This window comes from Macrobrachium nipponense, chromosome 13 (genome assembly GCF_015104395.2).
Source record: "Macrobrachium nipponense isolate FS-2020 chromosome 13, ASM1510439v2, whole genome shotgun sequence".
NCBI classification, from domain to species: domain Eukaryota; kingdom Metazoa; phylum Arthropoda; class Malacostraca; order Decapoda; family Palaemonidae; genus Macrobrachium; species Macrobrachium nipponense.
Genome location: NC_087206.1, coordinates 52,324,540 through 52,351,742, shown reverse-complemented (window position 1 = coordinate 52,351,742; position 27,203 = coordinate 52,324,540). Strand labels below are relative to the sequence as shown.

The 27,203-nt window shown below is 36.8% G+C and overlaps 1 protein-coding gene across 1 annotated transcript in view; it reads right to left on the bottom strand.

Moving 5' to 3' along the window:
- Positions 1 to 27,203, bottom strand: part of LOC135225788 (hypoxia up-regulated protein 1-like) — a gene marked incomplete in the record, with an annotated part of 558,991 nt that overhangs the window by 419,943 nt on the left and 111,845 nt on the right. The window contains 1 exon segment of the mRNA XM_064265268.1: positions 19,717 to 19,891. Within this exon segment, the coding sequence (XP_064121338.1) occupies positions 19,717 to 19,891 (175 nt within the window).

Below are 27,203 nucleotides of genomic sequence, written 5' to 3'. Positions count from 1 at the left end.
GTTTTCGGGATTGTCAATGTGTACGTTATTTAAAAAAAAAAAAGTGACCAAGATCTCTCACATGGGATAAGTGATCAAGGTCTCTCTCATGGGATAACTGGAAACTTTGCAAGGTTGGTAGAATATCCACTCCCTGCTGAACAGAGGGTGTAGACCAATCATTTACAACATGCATACCAGTACGTATAATCAAGGCACTTCAGTTTATGTTGAAGGTCAGCAGCCGAACATTCAGTACCCCAATCAGTTGCAGAGAGAGCATTTGGTTGAACAGGGTTTTGATGGACACCAGGGCCAACAGAGTCATGAGGCGCAAAAAAGAACCAAGTGATAAAAAACAAAGTTAAAATTCTGTATAAAAAATAAAAAAAAATAGAAAAAAAAACTTACGTAAAGTAAAAAAAAAAAAAGTAAAAAAGTTAAAAATCAAAAAAAGAAAGAAAAAAAAAAAACAGCAGAAATTAAAGCCACTTTTCATAAAGTGCAATCATTTGTAGAAGACACCCCCCGAAAAGGCTCACACAGGAACATTGTGAAAAGTAGGCAGAAGCAATCTTCCTTGGATAATTACGTATGTACGTAGCCTCACTCAAAAGGTAAGCTTCCACATTTTACGTTACAGTAATATTATTTCTTGTATACTAATATACACTTTATTTACAGGTTTTGCATTTTTATTCTTAATTTAGGTATTGAATGGTCCAAATTGTTGTAGTATTTCATTGTTTATAGGTCAATTTAGCTTTATTATGAAATTTACTGGGGTGTTTTTGGAGGGCTTGGAACGGATTAGCCATTTTACATGTAAAATGTGGTACAAGATACGAAAACCTCATGATACGAAAGGCGCCTCGAAACGGATTAATTTCGTATCTCGAGGTACTACTGTACACAGTTTTAACTTCTAAAGCATAACCATTCCAATCTTTCAATTTTAGTATCGTAAAACAAAATTTTAAAATTTCGGCACTGTATGTAGGAGTCTTTTTTTTTTTCCATTCAGCCATCTCTTCTTCTAAAACCCTAGCTACCAATCTTGCTTTACATATCCTTTCCCCCTTTTACCTTTTCAGTTACTATCCATCATTTACCACCTCATATACCTTGTTTTCTCTCCAACTTTGTAGTTGTTGTTCTTTAGCTTCCATTTTGCTTCTACATATTTTCAAATCCTAGCAACACCTCTTCTTCATTTCCAATTTTTTCTACATAACTATAATCCCTTAAGTTAACCAATCCCTTGTCACCTGACTCTGAGTATTGTACTACATTGTACGAATAAGCCCAAGATTTGCTTGATCTTTTTCCTGCAAGACTTAATATAGTCCATTCTTCTACTTGTCCTGTATCATTATTTACAACACTAACTCTATTTCCCTTTTTGAATTTGGGTATCTCCTCTATTATTTCACCTCACCTTCTATTAATTCACTTTCGCCCGCCATCTTCCACAGTTTCCTCTACCACACCTCTTTCTATAGCCTCTTCTGTGTCTGCCTTCCTTCTCCAGCCAACTATTATCTCCTTTCCTTTCTGCCTATCTACATACTCTTCATTTGGGGCATAGGATCTACCTTTCACAACATGGGACTTATCTATTTTAGGTATCCTTTCTCTTTCCGGTGATAGTCTTTCAATCCTAGTAATGTGTATTCTAGCTACTTATCTCAAGAGCCGGCCGGTACCCCATATACGGTGGAGAGAGAGAGAGAGACATATACGGTGGGAGAGAGAGAGAGAGAGAGAGAGAGAGAGATAGAAGAGAGAGAGAGGCGATCGAGAGAGAGAGAGAGAGAGAGAGAGAGAGAGAGAGAGAGAGAGAGAGAGAGAGCAAAGTCATGATAAAATTCATGGAGCTTTGTATGGCAATGGAGAATGTGTACACAAAATATTTCGTCAAAATTCCTCTTACTTTCATAGTTACAGGGTAATTAATAAAAGTAACTCTACAAGCCAAAAACATTGATCCGTACAAGAAAATGCAGTATTTCTTCTGTTATTGTAAATTTTGATAATTATTATCAAACAAATTGTGACCAATGGCATCTATGGAGATTCCACGAGTGACAAGATGGGACGGGATGGTTACACATCCTTCAGTGAGCACAGAAACATGAGAGAAAATACACATTCGAGTTTCACCTCTGAAATTCGCTTGCTTTTATGTCTCTTTTTCTTTGTTTCAGCAAGAATTTCATCATGCCAGAGGAAAAGACAAGCAAAACATCTCGTTAACATACAGAAGCAGAAAATTTGCTCTAATAAGAGTTCAGTAAATCATAATATCTGTGATATTAGAGAGAGAGAGAGAGAGAGAGAGAGAGAGAGAGAGAGAGAGAGAGAGAGAGAGAGAGAGAGAGAGAGAGAGTGCTGCGTAGGAAGGAGCGCCCTGTCTTGCCTGACGCAGTGCCCAAGGCTACAATCTTTGAGCAAAGGGATCTTCATTTATGATAAATAACATAGTTTTGGTTTATTAATACCCAAAAATGTATATAACATTCATAATAATCATGATTTATTAACATTGTCTTTGTAAAAAGAGAATACATGTTTGAGTTTCACCTCTGACATTCACTTGCTTTTACATCTGTTTTTCTTTATTTCGGCAAGAATTTCATCATGCCAAAGAGGAAAAGACAAGCAAAACATCTTGCTAACATACAGAAGAAGAAAATTTGCTCTAATAAGAGGTCAGAAGACCATAATGTTGGCAACATCAGCCGAGTTAGTGAAGGAGAGAGTGTGTGTGTTGTGTATGAAGAAGTGGCCCATCTCGCCTGACGCGGTGCCCCAGGCTACAATCTTTAGGCAAAGAATCTTCATTTATGATTAAATTGTGATAAATAACATAGTTCTGGTTTATTAATACCCAAAAAGGAATATAAAATTTACAGTAATCATGATTTATTAACATTGTCTTTGTAAAAATACAAAGAAAAACTTTGAACGCCCGTATCTCAAAACCATACTTGTTGTCCTTCAAATTCTCTCTCTTCCCTTAGTTTTAAAGCTATGACATTGGTTTGGTATATAACTTAGACATTATAGAACAATCAAATGAAGCCCTTTTTCCCACTTGTTTCATTCTTTTCTTATAATTTTTCCTGATTTATAGGGTTTATTTTTTTCCATAATGGAAAAATTCATTTGAAGCAAATAAAATGAGTTTTAGAAGAAAGAAAAAAAAAAAAAAAAAAAAAAAAAAAAAAACTTCATTTGATTGGAGGTCTACATATGGTAGTAATCCCAGGTCTTAACCCTTAAACGCCGACTGGATGTATTGTACGTCTACTAAAATTGTCTGTCAGGTGCCAAGTGGACGTATGGTACGTCGACTACAAAGGTTTTTTAAATATTCACGAAAAAATAGTTATAGGCCTAGTTTGTGAGAGATTTTAAATGATGCCCCTTGAGGGATGCTGGGAGTTCACATATCACGCTGTTGTTTTGTTTACAAGTGTTACCCAGCCGCGTATGTGCGAATTTTAGAAAAAAAAAACTTGTTTTTACGTCCGCGCGTTACGAATTCATGCATCATCTTGTGATAATATTTTCTCTGTGCTGCTTTGATCGTTTTACAATTTGTTATATACCAAAATCATCACAATTTAGTGTACAATACAAAAAAAAAAAAAAAAAACTCATTAGCTTTAACTGTTTTGTTCACAGCGCGATTTGTATACAATTATATATGAAATTTTTTTTTATGCTATCATATATTCCAATATTTATATATGATAGATTTTTTTTTTCATTTCTGATTGGTTGCATACTAAACTTCAGGCAATGACAAAATAAAGGAGCCAAAAATGAACTCTTAATCTTAAAAACTAAGCATGCTGTGATTAAAAAAATCCACTTTGGCACTAACTCATGAATGCCGCCAGCATACGACAGAAACTTTCGTAAATAGAGGCTCGGCGTTTAAGGGTTAATAATGAGTATCAAGGAAGGAGATATAAATTGAAAAATGGTTAGTTTTGGGATAAATTGCACTGGTTGTCATAAAACTGAAGGTCAGAGGTGAAAATCATGTGCGGTTTGGAGATGTCCCAAGTCACCTTATTAAGTGGTACGAATGTCAAAGTTCTGTCCTTAAAAATGGCATTAGCCAGCCAGCCGAGCCCCCTTAAAGAATCCCCATGTTTAACTACTACTATTTTGCCTGATAATCCCACTACTTGAGCAGGTCCTCTCCATTCATTTTCATTTTCTCTCTTATTCATTTTCATTTTCTTTCTTATAAAATGCATCATCTACCACTACCGACTCTTCAAATTTATGTTCTCTGACATTTTTACTTGAACCAATTCTTATTTATTACATGACTCATTTTTTATAAACACTTCCCTGGCATTAAGCATTACATTCAGTGTGTCCCTTAGTATACTCTCTTCTATACCTTTCTCTCTCTTTGCAGGACTTGAACTCTTCTCCCATTAAACTAGGAAAGGAAGGGTTTTTTCCAAATACTAATTGGTTAGGAGAGAAACCTCCATTATTTAAGCAGTTCCTAGCACTCACTTTCCATCTTAATGCTATGTTTGTTTGTATGGTGTTTTTACGTTGCAAGGAACCAGTGATTATTCAGCAATGGGACCAACGGCTTTACGTGACTTCCGAACCACGTCGAGAGTGAACATCTATCACCAGAAATACACATCTCTCACACCTCAATTGAATACCCAAGAATTGAACTTGCAGCCACTGAGGTGGCAGGCGAAGACCTAACTGGCCACACCACTGAAGTCTTAATGCTATGAACCAATCCACTTCCTCATCCTCCATCATCTTTCTCAAACTTTCTTTGATTATGCCTACGGTCTTTTCACATAATCCGTTGCTCCCTGGAGCTTCTGATGCTGTGGCTAATACTTTTAACATTCCATCTTTCCACCATTTGCCTTACTTTTTCATTTTGAAATTCTTCCCGTGTCTGACAAAATTTTGGAAAGTGCTCAAAGTACTAGAGCAAACCAACCATCAAAAAGTTTCTTTTATTATAGCTTCTGGTTTCTTATCTTTTATCCTAAAAGACTGACAATACCTCATTGCCATATCTACCTTTACCAAGGACTTTCTCTATTCTATCTCTCCCACATCCATTGCTGCAACTTCATTAAAAGTTCTACTCCAAAAAAACTCTATTACTGGTTTAGCTGGGTTTCTTTTGTATCTTTTACATACCTCACAACTTGCAACCTAGTCTGTTAGTAACTTTTTTATTTCCTCCTTTTCTTTTTTAATGAAACTATCCCTCCATTGTGCTTCAAGTTACCTTATGAAAGAATAAATTATACACCAAAAGTGAGCAGAAGGACTTTTAAGAAAATAATATTTAAGCCAATTTAAAAAACAAGTGTTCCATTGTCTTGATATTAATACTACAAAATATTTCGATTAATAGCCTAGCCATCTTCTCCATATAATCAAAATCATCATCTTTTATTTCTTAAAGAAAAGATAATCTTTATAAATAATTTCATTAGTAACAGATTACATCTCTGAAGGCTTAGATTATATTTTAGGCCTATAAATCATTTTGCAACATACAAGCAGCTTAAACACAGCCTGAACTTCAAAATTCACAGAAAACTTGTTGTAATTCCTATTCCTATTCTGAAAATGTTGTTATGACTGTTGAGCTTTTTAGGTCTACTGTTATAATACTGCAGAGGTAGTTACACTGACCAGCCCGAGGAGCATGTTGAGCGCCCAGTTATTGGCGGCACCGCTAACATTACCACACTGTACTTTGAACTAAGCAGTGTGAAATAAATAAAATTAGTTATGTAATTATGAATTATACCAATGCATACATGGATCATATTTATATAACCATAAGGAAAAGAATTTGCAAACTTTTCACCATGTATGACATCCGAAATGAAAAAAAAGAAGTTTAACAGTACTTGGCAATGTCACATTGAGTCCGAGAATCTGGCCCATACAAAAAGAATCATGTCGCATTAGATATGAGCATCACTGTACATTCTTAAATCATCTGCTAATTGCATTTTACTGACATTATAGCCGTTAACCCTTTAACGCTGATTCAATGTATTAAACGTCGATATAAATTGTCTGTTGGGTGCCAATTGGACGTATGGTACGTCGAAATAAAATTTTTGTTTTTAAATTCGCGGAAAAATACTTATAGGCCTACCAGGCCTATAAGTATTTTTCTGCAAAAACTTTTGAATCAGCGACACATCTCTGAAATTATTTCGTCACTTTTGACAATTTTTGCACCAGTTTATATTAGCTGTTACATAGTTTTATATATGAAAATGTGCACAATTTCATGTAGAATACAACAAAAAACAACTCATGGTTGTAGCTTTTATCAGTTTTGAAATATTTTCATATAAATAACAATGTGCCAAAATTTCAACCTTCGGTCAACTTTGACTCTACCGAAATGGTCGAAAAATGCAATTGTAAGCTAAAACTCTTATATTCTAGAAATATTCAATCATTTACCTTCATTTTGCAACAAATTGTAAGTCTCTAGCACAATATTTTGATTTATGATGAATTTATGAAAAAACTTTTTCCTTACGTCCACGCGGTAACTCTTCCGAAAAAATCATAAATTTTTTCGTCCAATTGCCGTAATGTTTGCACCATTTTAAATTAGCCGTTACATAAAGTTTTATATATGGAAATGTGCACAATTTCATGTAGAATACAACGAAAAACAACCCATGGTTGTAGCTTTTATGAGTTTTCAAATATTTTCATATAAATAATGATGTGCCAAAATATCAACCTTCGGTCAACTTTGACTCGACCGAAATGGTAAAAAAACGCAATTGGCTAGGAGGGAGAAAGGATGACAACGTGTCTGTCACCAGAGGTGTCGAGGGAGAGCTTTCCAACGACACCTTGGTGACTTTACGTGGTTTCCTCCTCTTCTCATACAACTCCTACTGCTCCTCCGACCAGGAGAGACAATTATCACATGGTATGGCCTGAGAGCATTCATGCCCTTGGTACCAAGTACACATTGGATGAGGGTCCACAGCATCGCTGGACCGAGATGCCCCACACTTACATAAGGCCTCCCACTCCAGGGCACACACTCCAGTTGGATGGCGGGCGAGGGGGGCTTGTCCACTTCGTGGGACTGCATCGTATCCGGCGATGCAATTCCACAAAAAAAAAAAAAATAAATAAATAAATAAAAAATAAAATAAATAAATAAATAATGAAAAGAGTAATTACAATTCCACACACACAAGTATTCTGAAAGAAATAGGTAGAAGCAAGCAGCATTTAGGTTGGTTTCCAAAAATATCTCATGACAGAGGTGGGCAGAGAGGCAAGCACTAGTCTTCACTCGAGGGCGGTCGAAAGCAAAGTGATATGTTTACCTCCAGTCGGGCAAGACTTACAACAAGCAGTTACTGCTGAACTACCTTGTTAGTAAATCTTACGACCGGTCCAGCTGGCGCTGAATAGTAATTCCCTATGTAAAGGACCGAGAGTTTGTATTATGTGTTGGAATAAAATGTGCAGTTAAGGAAATATGTAAATAAATATGAGATTAGAAAATGTTTAGGAAGACAGTATTCATGAACTACTATTTCCTATAGATTATCGTATCTTATCAACAGACATGACTCTCCACAAGATCAATACAAATCAACTTTCACCAACATTGGTAAAGTTGGTGTTCTGTAATCCGCAAGCCACCTGTTATATTATATGATATATATATATATATATTATATATATATATATATATATATATATATATATATATATATATATAGATATAGATAGATAGATAGATAGATAGATAGATAGAAGATAGATATAGATAGATATAGATAGATAGATAGATAGATATAGATATATATATATATATATATATATATATATATATATATATATATATATATATATACACAGGCGGTTCCCGGGTTACGACGGGTCCGGCTTACGACATCCGAGGTTACGACGCTTTTTCTTAAATATTCATTGAAAAATCCGCCCTGGGTTACGACGCTTGTTCCGAGGTTACGACGCTGACGCTTCCGACGCTCCGAGTTTACGACACTTTTAAAAAACACATACTATGATAAAATAAGAATCCTTTATAGTTTAGCACAGTTTCTCTCTCTCTCTCTCTCTCTTTGTATTTTCTAACGAAAATAATCACTATAATTCTCTCTCTCTCTCTCTCTCTCTGTCTCTCTCTCTCTCTCTCTATATATATATATACTACAAAGATGTATGTTTTTTAGTATGATAAATAAATGATTTACTATTTTCAAATATTAATATTAATTTATACAGCAATAATATCAATTCATTAAAGAAAATACCATAGTGAATTAGTAAGATTTTAGCTTATATTTAAAAAATTATGGAAGAATGAAGGAAATCCCAGTCTTTTTGAAGTAACTTCCAGTAACCTTTTTCGAGATCCAGGTACTAAAACTGTCAGCTATATATCAAGTTCTGTGACAGCCAGGAGGGGGAATAGCTGGGGGAGAGCTGCAGTGTTGCAATCACGTGGTCCTGACATTTTCCCCTCTCTCTCTCTCTCTCATTTACTGAGACTCGAGATTTTTTATGTACTTGTACTATTTGTTTTTAATACAAATAATCATAATAATAATAATAATAATAATAATAATAATAACTGTAATTACAAAATTCATATGTGATAGTATTTTAAAGAAATACAATACGTACTAATCTATCCATGTCACTTTTAATTAAGGTTAACTCTCTCTCTCTCTCTCTCTCTCTCTCTCTCTCTCTCTCTCTCCTCTCTCTCTATCTCTCTCTCTCTCTCTTTTGCCACACAAGATAATAATGTGTCATACATAGTGGTAACTCCCTCCCTCTCTTTCGCTGGAAGCGTTATAAACAGAGAGAGATAAACACTCTCTCTTTCTCGCTCTCTCTCTTTTACCGAGATGAAAGAATTTTGATGGTACTAGTATGTAAAATGTTTATTGATAATTTCAGTAATAATAATATAATAATAATAATAATAATAATAATAATAATAATAATAATAAAACTTTAATTACAAAATTCATAATGGTCGTATTTTAAAGAGATGAAAATGACCTTTCCATTTCACTTGTAAGGATAATTCCTCTTTCTTACTGAGATGAGAGAATTTTTATGGTAGATGCACGTGTTTATTATATTTTCAAATAATAATAATAATAATAATAATAATAATAATAATAATAATAATAATAATAATAATTGAAAAAGAAACCCACAAATTCAATTTGTAACTTGTTTACTTCTAAGTATTTACATATAGTTTTACTCCACACTCGAGTACTTTCAGGCCCTTCTGTGGCCCATTCTCAAGAGATGTTGGGATGTTAGCCTGGGTCAAGGCCCAGCAGTCTTCTCGAGTTACAAATTGAATTTGTGGGTTTCTTTTTCAATCTTCAGAAGAAAACTGAAAGAAGTTTTTGTTTGGTTAATAATAATAATAATAGAAGTAGTAATAATACGATAACTAATTTCAAAAGAAAATTCTTCCCTTTGTCTTTTTCTGTATCAATTTCCCCACCTCAACTCGAGTGACACTCAAGCTTAACAATGCCATACAATGGTCAACGAATTTAATGGTTTTATTGTAATCTCTCTCTCTCTCTCTCTCTCTCTCTCCTCTCTCTCTCTCCTCTCTCTCTTCAACTAGAGACTGGATTAGATCCCAAAATTTTTTTTTTCCAATGGATGTGTTATGTAATAAGTTTATCAATTAATATTTTCCAATAATAATACTATAAGTACAAAATTCATATCTGAGTATTTTAAATACAATAATCATTCCATTTCTCTCTTTTAAATACTGTAAGGACAACTCTCTCTCTCTCTCTCTCTCTCTCTCTCTCTCTCTCTCTCTCTCTCTCCACAAAGATACTTGTCATACATTTGGTGTTTCTATTTCTTCTTTTATCTCTCTCGCTCTCGGCAAAAGAATTGATAGACAGACAAACACTAATTGCACAGTCCTCTCTTTCTCTCTTCTCTGGAGAAATATATGTATTTATGGGAGGGGGAAAAAGTTGCCTACAGACGTTCATTTCAATCTATTGAATCCTAAGGAGTTATTTCTCTCTCTCTCTCTCTCTCTCTCTCTCTCTCTCTCTCTCTCCTCTCTCCTCTCCTCTCTCTCTCTCTCTCTTGTATTTTAATGAAAATATACAGTAATTTGTGAATACACAGTGTTGCACATGGAAAAAAAAGTAAATTAGTGATAATTTTAGATACGGCCCTAAGAAAAATTGCAAATTAGTAGTGAAATTTTCCCTGTGGACATGTTTTCAAGAACGTCGTTCCGGCTTACGACGATTTTCGGGTTACGACGCGTCTTAAGAACGGAACCCCCGTCGTAACCCGGGGAACGCCTGTATATATATATATATATATACAGGCAGTCCCCGGCTTACGACGTTCCGACGCTTTTTCTTAAATATTCAATGGAAATTCCGTCCTGGGTTACGACGCTTGTTCCGAGGTTCGACGCTTGACGCTTCCGACGCTCCGAGTTAACGACGCCTTTTAAAAAACGCATGCTATGATAAAAATCCTTTATAGTTTAGCACAGTACAGATAATAAAAATATGTTTTTGGTTACATTACAACAAAAATTTTTGAGGGTTATGATGATTTTTGACACTTTTTTTCGTATTTTGTTTGATTTTTTTAGTTGACAGCCGCTATGCGGAACTAGTTTTTGCGGCGAATGAATACACTAGCTTGGGATGCGCAGTTTAAAACAGTCCAAAAGCGCAAATATAATGAAAAATCATTGCTTGTTTCCAGTACATAATTAAAAAAACTAAGTTTCTGGTTAGATTACAACACAAATTCCAAGGTTACGACGTTTTGTTATGCTTTTTAACGATACCTCATATGCAGAACTAGTTTTTGAGCGGAGGTGCATAAATTAATTAACGCTATTAAACTGTATGGTAAATTGACCGAACAACGACCTCGGACGGTCGAGGACGCCAAGCGTAACAATACGAAAGGACGCCACTTCAATCGCGTGCCTGCCTGCATTCCACTAGGTTGTGTGCTGAGACGTTGCTGAAATTCCTTGCCATTTTCGCAAATTTACAATGGCTCCTAAACGCCAAAGTACTTCCTCCGATGATAGTTCATCCAAGAAGAGGAAGGTCATCACGATGGAGGTCAAATATAACGTGATAAAGCGTTCGGAGGGAAGCGGGAGAAACTAACACCGAAATAGGCCGTTCTTTAGGCTTGAGCAGGACCACGGTGGTAACCATTGTGAAGGATAAGGAACGTATTCTGAAGCATGTTTTAAAGGATGCTGCAACCTGATAAAGTCCAACGGTGATAAACGAGAAGCAACGTAGCCAGAGCATTGTTGAAATGGAGAAATTGCTCATGATCTGGCTGGAGGACCAGAACCAGCGACGTGTTCCGGTGAGCTTAAGTGTGATCCAGGAGAAGGCTAGAGCGCTGCATGAGGCAGTAGTGAAAAAGTTTGGCGAAGGCAGTGCTGGTGGTGAATTTTCCGCGAGTAGAGGTTGGTTTAACCGTTTTAAGGCTCGTGCAAATTTGCATAATGTGAAGCCTGCAAGGTGAAGCTGCTAGTGCTGATAGCGAAGCAGCAGAAAGTTTTCCAGGTGGTTTGGCTGAGATAATTAAGGATGGTGGTTACACGGCTGACCAAGTCTTTAATGTGGATGAGACTGGATTATTTTGGAAAAGAATGCCAAATCGAACGTACCTTTCCAAGGAGGAGAAGTCAGCACCTGGCCATAAAGCTGGAAAGGAGCGACTGACTTTGCTGTTTGGGGCCAATGCAAGTGGTGATTTGAAACTGAAGCCCTTGCTGGTGTATTTGGCCGAGAATCCCAGGGCTTTCAAGGGCATTTTCAAGAGTCAACTCCCTGTGATTTGGAAATCTAACAAGAAGGCGTGGGTTACCTTAATGGTCTTCGAAGATTGGTTCAATGACCATTTCGTGCCAGCAGTGGAGCGGTATTTGACTTCGAAGGGTCTGCCTTTTAAGGCCCTCTTAGTCCTGGACAATGCCCCTGGTCACCCTTCAAATTTGAGCGACATGCATCCTAATGTGAAGGTGGTGTACCTCCCACCCAATACCACATCGCTGATACAGCCAATGGACCAAGGGAGTAGCTAATTTCAAGGCTTACTACCTTAGAAGGACCATACGTTTTGCTTTGAGGGCCCATAGAAAGCTAACAAGGAGTTGACACTGAAGCAATTCTGGAAGGGCTACAACATTGCAGATGCAGTGAAGAACATTGCAAGTGCTTGGGACGAGGTGAAGACGACCACTTTAAATGGGGCCTGGAGGAAACTGTGTCCACAGTTTGTGCACATTTTGAATGGCTTTGACCATTGCAGAAGACGTCGAGACTGTGACGAGGAAGATCGTAGGGCTAAGCAAGAGGCTGAAACTAGATCTTGAACCTGATGATGTACAGAGCTGCTGGCTTCCCATGGAGAGGAATTGTCTGCAGAGGACTTACTAGAACTTGAACAACAAATGATTGAGGAAGAGGAGGCAGCACCAGAGCCAAAACCCAGGTCATTAACTGTGGAAAGGCTTGTCAGAGGGTTTTACTCATCTGGAGAGAGCCTTGGCTTCTTTTGAGGCAGAAGACCCTAACGTTTCTAGGTTTGACAAAATCAAGAGAGGAATCATGGATTTGGTGACTTTCTACAAGGAAGGAGTACCCTGAAGGTAGAAGCAGACGAAGAGAAGTGTGCAGTCCAGGCTTGACACTTTCTTTCAACAAGTCTCCAGTACCACCACCTCCCACTCCTAGTCCTGGTAAGGAATTCTGAACTGTTTTTACTAATTTATGTGTTTACATAGTGTACATATTAAAATGTGTTAATTTTTTAATGTAACAACTAAATGTAAGAGTAAATTGTAACTTCATTAATTTTCATCATTTGTAATTTTATTGCAGAAGTGGTGACAGTTCCAGATCCCCCTGTACTACCTGTGACAGTTCCAGATCTCCCTGTACTACCTGTGACAGTTCCAGATCTCCCTGTACTACCTGTGACAGTTCCAGATCCCCCTGTACCTGGACCCTCTGTATCCGCACCCGCCCACCTGTACAATCAAGGTAAGCAATTTCATTTTTCTCATTTTCATGTTGGAAATTGTTTACACCCTACATACATACGTACACTAACTTACATAGTGGTACAATGTGTTTGTTGCATAACCTTATTATTTTTTTTTTTTTTCATTTCAGACCCCTTTGATAGTGACAGTGACCCAGATGACCCTGAGCCTTTCCATGGTTTTGATGCCTCGCCCTATACATCATTGGTAAGGGAATCCTTAACAAATTTGTATAAAATGTTTTATAAATTGCTAATAGAAAATTTTATTAAAAGTGTCATATGCTACAATTACATCCACCTTATAATATAGTATGTACCCATATCATTCTTTTCCGATGTAGATGTTCCCTCATCAGTTGATACGAGTATCACCTTTCCAGAGCCCAAATCAGTTGATACGAGTAGTATCACCTCTCTCATTCCTTCAGGTAAAAGAATTCTTCATTTTTTATATTGAACATACGTATTACACACTACATATGTCAAACAGTAATAACATGTGCAGTAGTTACAGTAGTAGTAACTATCATTTTATATATTTTTTATCATTCCAGACTCCCAAGCACCTGCCCATCCCACTCCATAGCCCAGCCACCACTCTCATGTACCAATATGGCCATCCCAGTAAGCAAGCCAACCACTAGAATTTGGTAAGGACATTTTTTTTTATTAATGTTTTAATATTACATATGTAATAACCATGTTATGTATGTAACATACATACTATAATCATATGTACTACATTATCATTCCAGACTGGCATGCACCTGTGACTTACATAAACCAGACCTCTACATAGCCTACATGTCTTCATTTTGCTGAAGGTAAGGAATTCTCAGTTGTGTTTAATGTTTGCATACGTACAATAAATTTTGTACACCTAAGTGGTTACATACTGTCCTTTAATATTAATTCTTCATTCCAGACTGCCCATCATCCTAGCCTGTTATCTGTGTATAAAGCACACTGAAGTTAGGTTTGGAATGCATCCTTATCATGAATGCTCTACACCTCCACCTCCATCTCCCACAACCTAGGTAACAGCTTTGAGACTCACTAAAAGTTGGTAAGTTATGTAAGGAATTTCTAAATTAAGTTTTATACTACATGTTATATGTGATATTAAACCACTGTATGGTGCATATTACTGTATGTAACTTACTATGCATAGAGTACTTATGACAAAATTATTTTTTGTACATTCCAGAACCCCCTGAATGATGTAGGCTATGGGGCCACATAAGACTTTGTCCATCCAGGGTTACATTGAAAGACAACTTTAAACTAAAAGTAAGGAATTAATTAACATACATTAACTCTTTTAGTACTCTTGATATATCTACAGTAATTAACATATTGCATTCACAACTTTCTGCAGTGTATATTTTGTACACTAATTTTGTTACTTTTTCCTTCCAGAACCAACATTTTTCACACAACTCCAGGTTGTTACTACAAGTGTCATCAAGGGATAACTACAAGTAGAAGCACCATTTTTTGGATGGAAAAAACCCTTCAGGAAGTATATGTATCACATGTAACATGTTAGTGTAACAAAGTATGAACAGTAAGGTTTTACATACAGTATACATTACATACGTACATAAACTTTTTTTTTACAGGAATTTCCAACCAAGTTTGATTATGTACATATGTTACATGTTCATAAACCACTGTACGTATGGCTTATGTATGTAACTTACTAAACATAACATAACATGACTTAACTTTGATACTTTTTTGGTACATTCCAGAAACCAGGACCCCCTCCATGATGCAGGCTATGGGGCCACATAAAACTTTGTCCAGGGTTACTACATAACATAGCACGACAACTGTAAACTATGTACTACTGTACTAAAGGTAAGGAATTATACATAGTAGTAAACATACATTAAGTAAGTTTTATACGTACATACTAAAAAAAAGTGACCAAGATCTCTCACATGGGATAAGTGATCAAGGTCCCTCATGGAATTACATACTGTACACTCCCTGCTGAACAGGGGGTGTAGACCAATCATTTACAATATGCAATATTAAACCACTGTATGGTGCATATTACTGTATGTAACTTACTATGCATAGAGTACTTACTGACAAAATTATCTTTTGTACATTCCAGAACCCCCGGAATGATGTAGGCTATGGGGCCACATAAGACTTTGTGCATCCAGGGTTACGTTGAACGACAAATTTAAACTAAAAGTAAGGAATTAATTAACATACATTAACAAGTTTTTATACATGTTATATAGTGATATTTAAACCACTGTATGGTGCATATTACTGTATGTAACTTACTATGCATAGAGTACTTACTGACATACTAATTATTTTTTGTACCATTCCAGAACCCCCTGAATGATGTAGGCTATGGGGCCACATAAGACTTTGTGCATCCAGGGTTACGTGAACGACAAATTTAAACTAAAAGTAAGGAATTAATTACATACATTAACTTTTTTTACTCTTGATATAACTCAAAGTAAGGAATTATAAACTAAAAGTAAGGAATTAATTAACATACATTAACTCTTTACTCTTGATATCTATAATTTACATATTGCATTCAGGACTTTGTGTAGTATTTTGTACTAATTGTGTTATACTTTTACCTTCCAGAGCTACCAGACTGGGATTTTAGTGTACTCCAGGATCTAACAAATACTACTACGAAGTGTACAGTGCATAATATAGTGTTTTAGTGTATAATCTAACCTAAGGATTAAGTGTAGTACATTGTGCTTTATAGTGTCACAAGAGTTTAATAAAGAATTATACCTTCAAGAACCATCCTTTGCCATTGAAATAACCACACTACACATCATGCAATATACTTGCATGTCACACAGGTAAGGTCTCTAACTTTTTCTTAGTTTAAGGATATTCCAAGTGTCGTTCCGGCTTACGACGATTTCGGCTTACGACGCGCCTCAAGAACGGAACCCCCGTCGTAACCCGGGGTACTTGCCTGGTATATATATATATATATATTTATATTATTATATTATAATAATATATTATAGAATATCTATTATATATATATATATATAGATATAGATAATAAGATATAAATATATATTATAAATATATTATATATATATATATATATCCTATTATATATATATTATATTTACGTTCCTATAAAGAAAAATAACCTTGTCATTATTGAATAGTTTCTGGAAATTAATTTACACTAAATAGAGGCAAGAAAATAGCTCTCAGCAAAATAATCTTACCTGCACCCTCATTTGATTTTTCCAAACCAAAATATAATTGGTTTGTTTGTATAACACAAATAGCAATAAAAGACTACATACAGTATTATTGGATACTGCGGAGTAAAGGATAACCTTTTAAAAGAGCAGAGGAAAAGATGCATATTCGTTATGTTTGTATTTTATGAGGCGGTCTTAGCACCTGGCCTAAGAAACCGATAACCAGACAATGGCGCTATAAAACCGAAACACCACTGACTGATGTGACAGTAACTGTGGGCCACCTGTGCCTAACAGAGGTGCCATTAACTAGTTATCCTTGCCATCTGCAGGTTACCGGTGCCATTAATTGGATATTGGCGCCATAAGCACCATAAATTGTAGAGTTTCGGTTAATGGTGGTTTTTACTTATCAGCATCCAGCCAAGAACGGAACCCCCACAGATAACTGGGGACTGCCTGTAAATAAATCCTGGAATATATTTCCTCACCAGTTATATCAAGTACTCAAACTACGTACATGAAAACAAAATGACATACAATTCGCCCTTCATTTACTGTATAACTATTAAAACTGGAGAGAGAGAGAGAGAGAGAGAGAGAGGAGAGAGAGAGAGAGAGAGAGAGAGAGAGGTTTCACACCTGCATCTGCAGAGCACCAATTTAAGATCAGCAAGTATGGAGGTCCCACACTTACCGTCTTCCAAAAAAACATACCTTACAGCTCCAGGTCAATGAAGCATAACAATACAAGCAAAGCCACTGCAATATGGACAGATACATATCCCAAAGGATAAATATTGGTAAAGTAAAAACTTGTCACTAGAAATCTGGAAAGTGAACATGATTTCCCTGCTCCTTCCAGGAACCTCTTGAGACATTCATGGATAGCCACTATCCATTATTAGAGTGAAAGTGATTGCAATTTATCTTTATCATTCTTAGAGGAGAAATATAAATTTTCATAATAGAATTTATTGTTTGGATACTTACCTACTGTTAAATTTAGCTATATCACCCCGCCGATTAGGTGAGTCGGCATTTAAAAAAAAAAAAAATGGCTGCCCGGATGACTATCTAGTGTACCCTGACATAACTTATAGAGGGCTGCACACTAACCCAAACAAAGTAGACAGAACAGCAATACCTTCTAGTAAAAACATTTTGAAGGAACTTGCATGACTGTGGATGTATGGTAAGTGGAATACATTCTGCATGTACCACAAGTCTGACCGTTCTTTGGAAAGGCACTAAAACCATGCTAGAAAACCAACAAGTATATGGGCAGACACTTACTGTAATTCAGTCTCCAAACGTCCAAGAACATCTCCAATTACTTATGGAGCTCATCCAAAAGAATTACCCTTGGACCATCATTCCCTCTATATACAGTCTCCTACTAAAAGAGACTTATGAAAGATTTCTGCTGAAGACAAAGGAAGCTATAAGAGGGAGATTAAACCAGTGGAGGACAACCAAAAAGAATCACAACTGCCCTTTGCCGTCTCCACCATGTAACGTACTGGTCCCAAGATATCCCAGAACCTGAGTCTGCACTTATCCCCGAAATGTATAAAACAAGACTACAAATAGATAATCCCCTTTCGCCTTAAACCCAGCTGCATAATCAGACAGGAAGCAAAAGTGCTCTCACTTCTTCCAAACCGAGCGAGTATAAGCATGAGGACATTACCCTTAAGCATCAGAAATGAGTTACTTGTTTTAGTTACTTGTTTCCTCGCTAAAAAACACCTGCTGGGTTGGCGTCTCCACCTCTCTAAGTCATCGCAGAGACAAGACAACGTAGATAAAAGGTAATAACTCGAGTTACACTGAAAATCCATCAGCATGTCTGACAGTCTCGAGTTCATTTCCCAACAGGAAAGCGAATGAAAGCGAACCTCCTACTAAAGAAGGTTAAAGGACCAGTAAGCGTTGTACAGCAAGAGGCGGCCTTCGGTTCTCCGTGACTTTAAAAGACAAGACGACAAGCCAAGGCAGACCCAAAGGGAGATTGTGCGTCCGAGGACGAGAAAAGTTACAAAATGCTCTCTAATTGGAGAAAGCTTTGGTTCTCTTCTCCAATATTTAGAGGGCGCCAAAATACACTAAGACAATTAAGATATATTCTCTATGTGGCCTCTTTCCTCAACAAAATGAGGATACAGCAAGGCGCAGTGTCGCCAACAAACGCCGACCAGCCCAAACAAGTTCCTCCAACTCCATTCAAACTCTTCTTCCGTCAGCGGGCAACGGGAGGAGACAGCTGCCGACAGGAGGTAAACAAAAGAGCTTGAAGGATTGCTCTTTCTCCGCAACCCTTTGCGACAAAAAGCGACACTTGTCGATGAGAGGCGACAGCAGCTGAGTGCTGTATCAAATCCACCAAAACTCAATGAGAGGAAGACAGTAAAGCGACTCAGGACTCTGCCAAGTCCGCACGAGTCAACAATACCCGCAGTCTGCACGAGTCGGCTGAGGGAAAGAGAGAACAATGCGCCAGAAGTGGGAGGCGGTGGGAGAGGAATTACAACGACGCTCCCGCCTCGTCCGAAAGCGATCATACATACTTGAAAGCATTTCTATATGAACTGTTAGGAATCTCTGAAGCTAGAGTATCTAACTCGGCGAGAACTTTAGATACTACAGACAGTGTAGCCTTGAAAGAGAAAATGAGCGCACACTAAGGAGGGATTCGGAACATTCCTGTCACGAACTCGGTTCAACTTGTATTAGAACTGAAAATAGGTTAATGCTCTAACTTCTTGTTACGCTTTCCCTGAACTGAACGGGGAGCAGGAGGCGGAGCTAAAAAGGAAGTCAATACTAGCCTACTAAAATGCCTAGTCTGAGTAGGGATAGCCAGACTGGTTTAAGTCCTAACCTAACTAATTTCTTTCGCAATCTATTAGTTTCTAGTCTTTCCTATATCTGACATTCAGGTATAAATTTCTCAGAACAATTCCCTACATTCTTCACATTTAGTAGTTCCAAGATCACACTCTGTACCCTTGCCAGTACAAAGGAATGTTGATATTGGTTTCGCTTTCGGTGGAAGATATCCTAGGAAATATTAATTACAATACTGTAAACAGATGTCAAACAGCCAAGCTTCATAGAATACCAACAATCACCTAGCTGCAATGGTGGCAAGGAGAATTCTGAAAAGAGCTAAAACATTCGAAACACACCTGGTGGAGAACAGGTAAACTAGAGTCATCCGGGCAGCCATTCGATTTTTTGTTTTTGTTTGAATGCCGACTCGCCTAATCGGCGGGGAGATATAGCTAAATTTAACATTAGGTAATATTCAACTCAAATAATATAGGTTTATATCAATCTGATGTAACAATCTACAACAAACCTTAAGGCCAGCTAATTCAGCTGCAGTTAATATGGACCTTCTTTCAGCCTGATTGAAAAATGGAGGAACAATCAGGACACAATCTTTAAGCTTCTGATCAGTGTGTTCTTCAGCTGTTTCTTTTGCATATGACAGCAGCTGTGCTACCAACTCCTCAACCGAATATCCAGTTTTCCTAAAAAGTACAATAACAAACAAAATTAGTTTATTGGTTGTGTTAGAACATCATAACTTAAGCATCGATAAGTGAAAATGACTTAACAGTATAAACTATCCCATACTTACAGCCTAATTAGCTTATGGCTATCAGCACTTCACAACATACTAAATTTTTAAAAATAAGACATGAAACAACTTCCCGATGAAATAAAGTACAGTATAAAAAGCATTGAACAAATACAAATATATTAAATAACATCAAAGGACCAGCTGGTTGCTCTTGATGGATTAGTGATCCAAGACCTCTTGTGTTCGGAGTTCCACATGGTAGTGTTCTTGATCTGTTGTTAATTTAGTGTATATATACAAATGATAAGGCTGTGGCCTGGAAACCAATCAGTATGCCAGTAAGCAACATTTGTGGATGTAGTAGTCTCCACTTAGGAGAAATGTTGTTCTTAGTCTGAAATGTGACACGGAATGAATTAATAAATGAGGTAGTTAGTGGGGTATGAGGCTGAAGTCCAGTAAAATGAAAACAATACTGATGAGTAAATATTGTACAGATTTTCCAGCCCATCCTCCCCTTCAAGTGGATGCACTCTGCTGAATGAATCTGAAGGTCTAACTAAACTTTGTGTAACTTCTGACCCCTGTTTTACTATTGAAAAACATCTGACGAATGTGCCAGCAAATGGCACGTGGAAGTTAGGTATTTTACATAAGGCCTCATATATATACAAGTAGTCCCTGGCTTGTGATGGAGGTTACATTCTTGAGACACGTAGTAAGCTGAAAAATTGTCGTAAGCCAGATAATCGTCAAAAATCTTACTTTTAATGCTTTGAATGTATTAAAAATTATGTAAACTGCATTTTTCATAAAAAAAAAACACACACATTCAAATATTATTTTACATTTTTAGAGTTTTATTTCTTCCTTCAGATTGGTGTCGTAAGCAACGCAACCCTGGAACATACATTGTAAACCTGGACATAATTTCTGATGAATATAATTGAAGTGTTGTAACCTCGGAACTTCCTAAGCCAGGGAATGCCTGTATGTATATACAGTCATACCCCTACATACGAAAGTCCCTACGTACGAAAAATCCAGGTTACGAAGGCAAAGACGAAGATTGTTTTGCTTCTGTGTATGACAATAATTCAGGCTGCGAAAGGGTGTATGTACTGTAAAGCCTGAGATTTGCCCCAGCCGCCGAGAACAATTTTAAAACTCGCGCACCGCCAACTCAGTAGACTCGCCACCATCCTCCCACTCTCCCATTGGTTCCTGATGCTAGTCACCACCATAAGATCCTGCTCTCCATTTGGTCAGCATCTGTCCCATCATGCCTCTATGTAAAGGCATTCCTTGACCATTTCCTTGTGGCAGTGTTATCGTAAACACCTGGAATTCGTTCATTCACATATATTTCGTTTAATGTAAATTCGTGTTAGTGATTTTGCTTTCGTTGTACTGTAAGATACTTTATCGTGTTGTGTGTGACTTTAATGACTTACGTTATTAGCCATGGGTCCCAAAAATGTTGCTGAAGTTCACGGAAAGAAGAGGATGCTTTCTATGGAGACGAAGATGGAGATACGTAATCAAGAAGTGTTAATGTTTTCTGCCATTTGTTAATGTGTTTCATAAAGTTTAGTGTTAATGTTTTCTGCCATTTTTTAATGTGTTTCGAAAAGTTAAGTGTTCATGTTTTCTGCCATTTGCCCTCCCCCTCTGTCGCCACTTTCGGACATCACCTCACTCGAAAGGTAAGGTTCCACATTTTACTACATATGTAAGTAGGTACATGTGTACACAGTATTTCTTGTACCCTGTACACTAACACACTTTTTTTACAGGTACAGTAACGGTTAGGTTAAGTATTGAATGGTCCAAATTGTTATTTCATTGTTTGTTGGTCAATTTAGCTTTATTATAAAATTTACTGTGGTGTTTTTGTAGGGGTTGGAAGGAATTAGGCAATTTACATGTAAAACGTAGTTCTAGATACAAAAAAATCAGGTTACAAAGGCCGTTTCGGAACAGATTAATTTCGTAACCCGATTGTGTGTGCGCGCGCGCGAATACGGGGGGGACCACTGTATATATTACAGTAATACCTTGAGATATGAGCAGCCCAATATACACATTTTTTTATATACAAGCTGCAACTCTGTCCACATTTTTGTTCAAGATACAAGCGGAATTCCAGCTGGGCCATATTTCATAAAGAGATTGAATTTTTAACTACTTTCTTTCAACAAAATTCATTTTCCAAGGATCTAGTTCTTAGAATCGTCAACATACTTTTAACTAATTACTTTCACCCTGCCATACTGGTTTTTAATGTTCCGAAAAAACTTATGTCTGCTTCTATCCCCCTTATATTTTTAACTCCAAATTTTCATATAAACTGAAACAAATTATTGAAACAGAAATACCTTGCATTCATTTAAAATTTATATCAAATAATCCCAGTAAAATTGGCTCCTTGTTTGGCTTCAAGGACCGTCTGCAGCCCTTCATGAGATCCACTGTGGTCTATAAGTTTACATCCCCAGGATGTCCTGGTACAGTCTGGTCCTGAATCATGCGATTCCCCTTTTATGCAGTCGCTTGTTTTCAAAAATAGATTTTCAGTATCTGTAAACCCGTTCAAAGTCTGAGAGTCATGCGCCACAAAACGCATCAAATCTATTGTCTTTTCAAGTATTTTTAGGTGGGGGGGGGGGGGGGGTTCAAAGGTATCTGAGAGAAGGGGTGGGGGTACAGCTTGGAGGAAAAAAACTATTCCTCCAAGGGGGAATGCGAGAGAAAAATTTCCTACTCAGCCATTACCTAAGATGGAAGGGACTGCCTCACGCACTTGTGACATCATAGCGCTGTGTGTATGAATGATCGGTATTACCATCATCATTGCCATAGGTATTATTCAGATCTGCGAAGTGTATTCTGAAGGCTTCTGCTCGGTCATTAGCTAAGAAGGCTCTGCCTCATGCATTTGTGACATCATAGAGCAGTGTGTATGAATGATCAGTATCATCATCACCAAACATATTATTCAGATCTGCAAAGTGTAATCTGATCATCCACATTATCTATGCATCTGCCTAGAAGTCGAAGAGGAAGACCTATTTTCTCGAAACTAAAAAGCTTGCCCCTAAGTTGAAGACGAACATGAAGTAAGAATTTTTTTACTAGGTTAACTTGTTTTGACTAACTTTTGGCATTTGTTCATTTATTTTTTCTTATGTTGAAATAGGGTTTGCTGAAAATGACTAATATAAAAAAGAGAGAGAGAGAGAGAGAGAGAGAGAGAGAGAGAGAGAGAGAGAGAGAGAGAGAGAGAGAGAGAGAGAGAGAGAGAATAGTTTGATCTAAACTTTTCAAGAAACTGTTATTTCATGTTGAATTTTGCATTTTTATAATTTCTATTTAACCCTAAAACGCCAATTGAACATATTAAACGTCAACGAAAATTGTATATCGGATGCTGAACCGACGTATTGTACGTCGACATAAAATAGTTTTTTTTTAAATTCGTGGAAAAATAGTTATAGGCCTACTAGACGAAAACTTTTTAATCATGCACCTTGAGGGATGCTGGGAGCTCACGGATCAAGCTGCTGTTTTGTTTACAAGCGTTACTCAGGTGCGCATGCGCAAAATGCCTTCTCGCACCAGCAAGCATTAGCGAAGTGTCGTCCGTGAGCGATCTTCTGCGAGAGTTTGAGTATTTGTGGTGGTACAAGACGTACGTAGAGATGTCTGAACGTCGAATGGAGCGCGAAAGGCGCATTTTACCTCTCAGAAGGGATCGTGAGAACCTTTTATATATGATATAAAGATGAATGAAATTAAAAAGTATTTATAGTGCATTATATATTTTCATGTAGAAAACTTTAAAAATAAAACTTCCGCTAACCACTATTTTTGAATCCTTTTTACATTCACAGGTCTTTTTATACTTGCTTACAGTATGGTACATTTTGAAGCATGGCAAAATGCACAAAGGTGGTTTGTTAGGACAGGTTTCACAGTGATATGTCGTTTGTTTTCTTTTTCACTGCCCTTTTTTTTCAAGCAGCAGTCAGTACTTCTTATACTGCAAACAATACACCAGGCTTGTGATTTTTGTTTACAAATTGAGTAATGAAATGCCTGCCTGTGAGTCTGTTTGATAATGGTGATTCCAGTCTCCTCTTACCAATCAGAGGCCTTTTTGAATAACCTTCCAACAATCTGTTTGCAAAACCATGTAAACTGGTACAAGATAAGAGTTACTGTTTGATCGGTGGTAACTAACCATTGATCAAACGGTAACTCTCAAACTTTTCCAGGTTGAAAACTAAGCATAGGCTACATAGTTGTGTGCGTGATACAAAAACCAATAAAACAATCATTGCCTTAGATAAAAATGTAAAACTAGAGCGGAAAACCAAAAGTAATCTAACCTACACAACTGTGCATGTGGAGCAAAAGACAGGAAATGCAAGAAAAAATAATAATAACTGGTGTTATGAGTTCAGCTTGCATTGCTGTCAGTACTAACTTTTCACCACTTTCCAAATAAACTGGCTAAGTCAATCAGTATTCAGTACTCATTTATCATTTCCCAAACAACGTCCACGAAGCCTAGCCGTCTAAAACGCATTTTTTTCCTTCCTCAAACAATGTCCACGAATCCTAGGCTACCTAAAACACTTTGGCAACTACGTCTCAACTAGGCAAATCCTCCTCTCTCTCTCTCTCTCTCTCTCTCTCTCTCTCTCTCTCTCTCTCTCTCTCTCTCTCTCTCTCTCTCTATTTATATATATAATTTACATATACTACATATAGTATATGAGGAAAAGTATGTCTTTATATAACATAACATAAAAACATATACATAGTTTACTGATTCATATATTTGTGTACATTTACAATCGATTTAAAGGCTCAGAATTTAAATGACCAGTTAAAGGGCCAAACAATAACATTTAGATTCTGGCCATTATATCTGCTGCATTCTACTATTGCATAAGCTTGTGGTAACTTATCAAAATATTACTTTCAACTAGCATTGATTCATAACACAAATAACACATTAATACGTAAAAGATACCAAATTATAACAAATAAATGAACAAAATACAAGTCATCTCTTGCCCAGCTGGGCGTAAACACTGAGGTCTATTTTTTTATTGTTATGTTTCGGGACCCCACCAATAGATGGTGCTAAATTAGATATTGCCATCAGGTTTTCTATTATTGTAAATCAAAGAATATGGACCAGTAATTTTAAGGGTAAAAATTTTTCTATGGTGGTAAACCAGTGTCAACGTTTGCGCTTCTATAACAAATGTCTGTCGTCGCTCATGGGCGACAGTCGCACTCCAAGGGTTAAGGGTTAACGGTTAAAAAATTGTAATTTCATATCAAATTTTGAATTTTCATGTTCTTTTTTTATCGTAGAATAAATTCATATGAAAACGATTACATAGTGAACATGCCAGACAAAGAAACTGAGACAGGTGCTCGTAACCTAGTTTGTTAGGCCTAAAGGGAGTGAGGACACATGATCGGCCTGTCCCCGAAACTTCAAATGGTTCACAAAGCCTTCCTTCAGCAGAACTCTTTCATGGAGGATGAGATAGAGGAGTTTGAAGGTTTTTTGGCAGAGGATAGGTAGAGGAAATTCCATTCGAAAGGTTTTTTAAAGGAAATGACTGTATCGTACAGTACACTTGCACCAAATGGTGGCATTGTTTACGTTTGGGAGTTTTCACCATCCTGTGTGTAATTTTAAACCTTTTCAAGTTATTAAAACTATTTTAATGTTTATATATGCATAAGAACAATTTCATATTAGAAAAAATTACAGTATTGAAAGTATAGAAAATGGGTAGCATAAATAAGTTTGACTGGGTAAGTTGCTGTTTGCCTTGGCCCTAATGGAATTATTCCCATAAGGTATAAGTTTTGAAATATACAAATTTCCAATACTGCGAGGCCCTGGATCGACCAAATTCTCGCATAATTGGGGACCGTACTGTACTTATATTGGATCAACATAAAGGTTGCTGCAGGTACATTATTGCTGTCACTTAGGATTTAGTTTTAGAACAAGGTAAAGATTGAGCAGACCAGAACATTCGAATATAAAAAATCATGCTATCAACTATAAAATTGAGGACAAGAAGCGGCACTTTTCCAAATTAGGATATTCTAAAGATGCAGATTACCTGACTACCTTAGTTATTATATATTAAAAGACTCATTCCATCATTAAACAGTGGTTGCTCTTCTGCTCAACTACATCTGGCATAGTTGTCCTTGGGGAGTTTGTGTTCCTTCTTTGGTCACTATCTTTTTCCATTGTGCCTGAAGGTTGGTGTAACAAAAGTTGTTTTTACTTTGCTCCTTTTAATAATTTTTTTATGTTTTTTAATTGTCATTTTAAGAATCCTGTTTTTTTTTTACAGTATCTTTAATGTTATTACTCTGTCATTTTGCAGACTGATGATGCACATAGTCATATGCAAAACATTTCCACAAGAATAAATCTTCCTTTAAAAATCCATGTGTCTTCAGCTTTCCTGAACTTATATAAATATATAGATAATATATATATATATATATATATATTATATATATATATATATATATATATATATATAATATATGAATAATTATCACATCGAACCGTGATCCATTTATATATCAATTCAAGCTACAAATGTCCTTTAATATCTAAATTCCCTTTACCTCCCAAATGATATATTTTCATATATGTACCGAAGGGGAATTTTTTAATTGATAATAATTTCGTCCCCCCATGGGATCGAACCACCGTCCAAGTGGACGGGGACGAAATCAGGACAGTCAGTGACGCTATCCGATCAGCCAACAGAGACGCTATAAGTTCATATCGATTCTGACCTTACAAATCACCCTCGATCTGGGTGCTTTCGTAATTAGAATCAATATGAAACCCCGTCTACCATGTTGGCCAATTTCCGAGCGTTTGACAGGCACGTAGGCCTTTTTGTTGGATGAATAATTATCCATCAATCGTAAACCGTTGATCCATTTATAATTATCCAATTCAAGCTACAAATGGTCCTTTAATAATCTAAAATTCACTTTTACCTCCCAAATGATATATTTTCATATATGTACCGAAGGGGAATTTTTTAATTGATAATAATTTCGTCCCCCCAAGGGATCGAACCACCGTCCAAGTGGACGGGGACGAAATCAGGGCAGTCAGTGACGCTATCCAATCAGCCAACAGAGACGCTATAAGTTCATATCGATTCTGACCTTACAAATCACCCTCG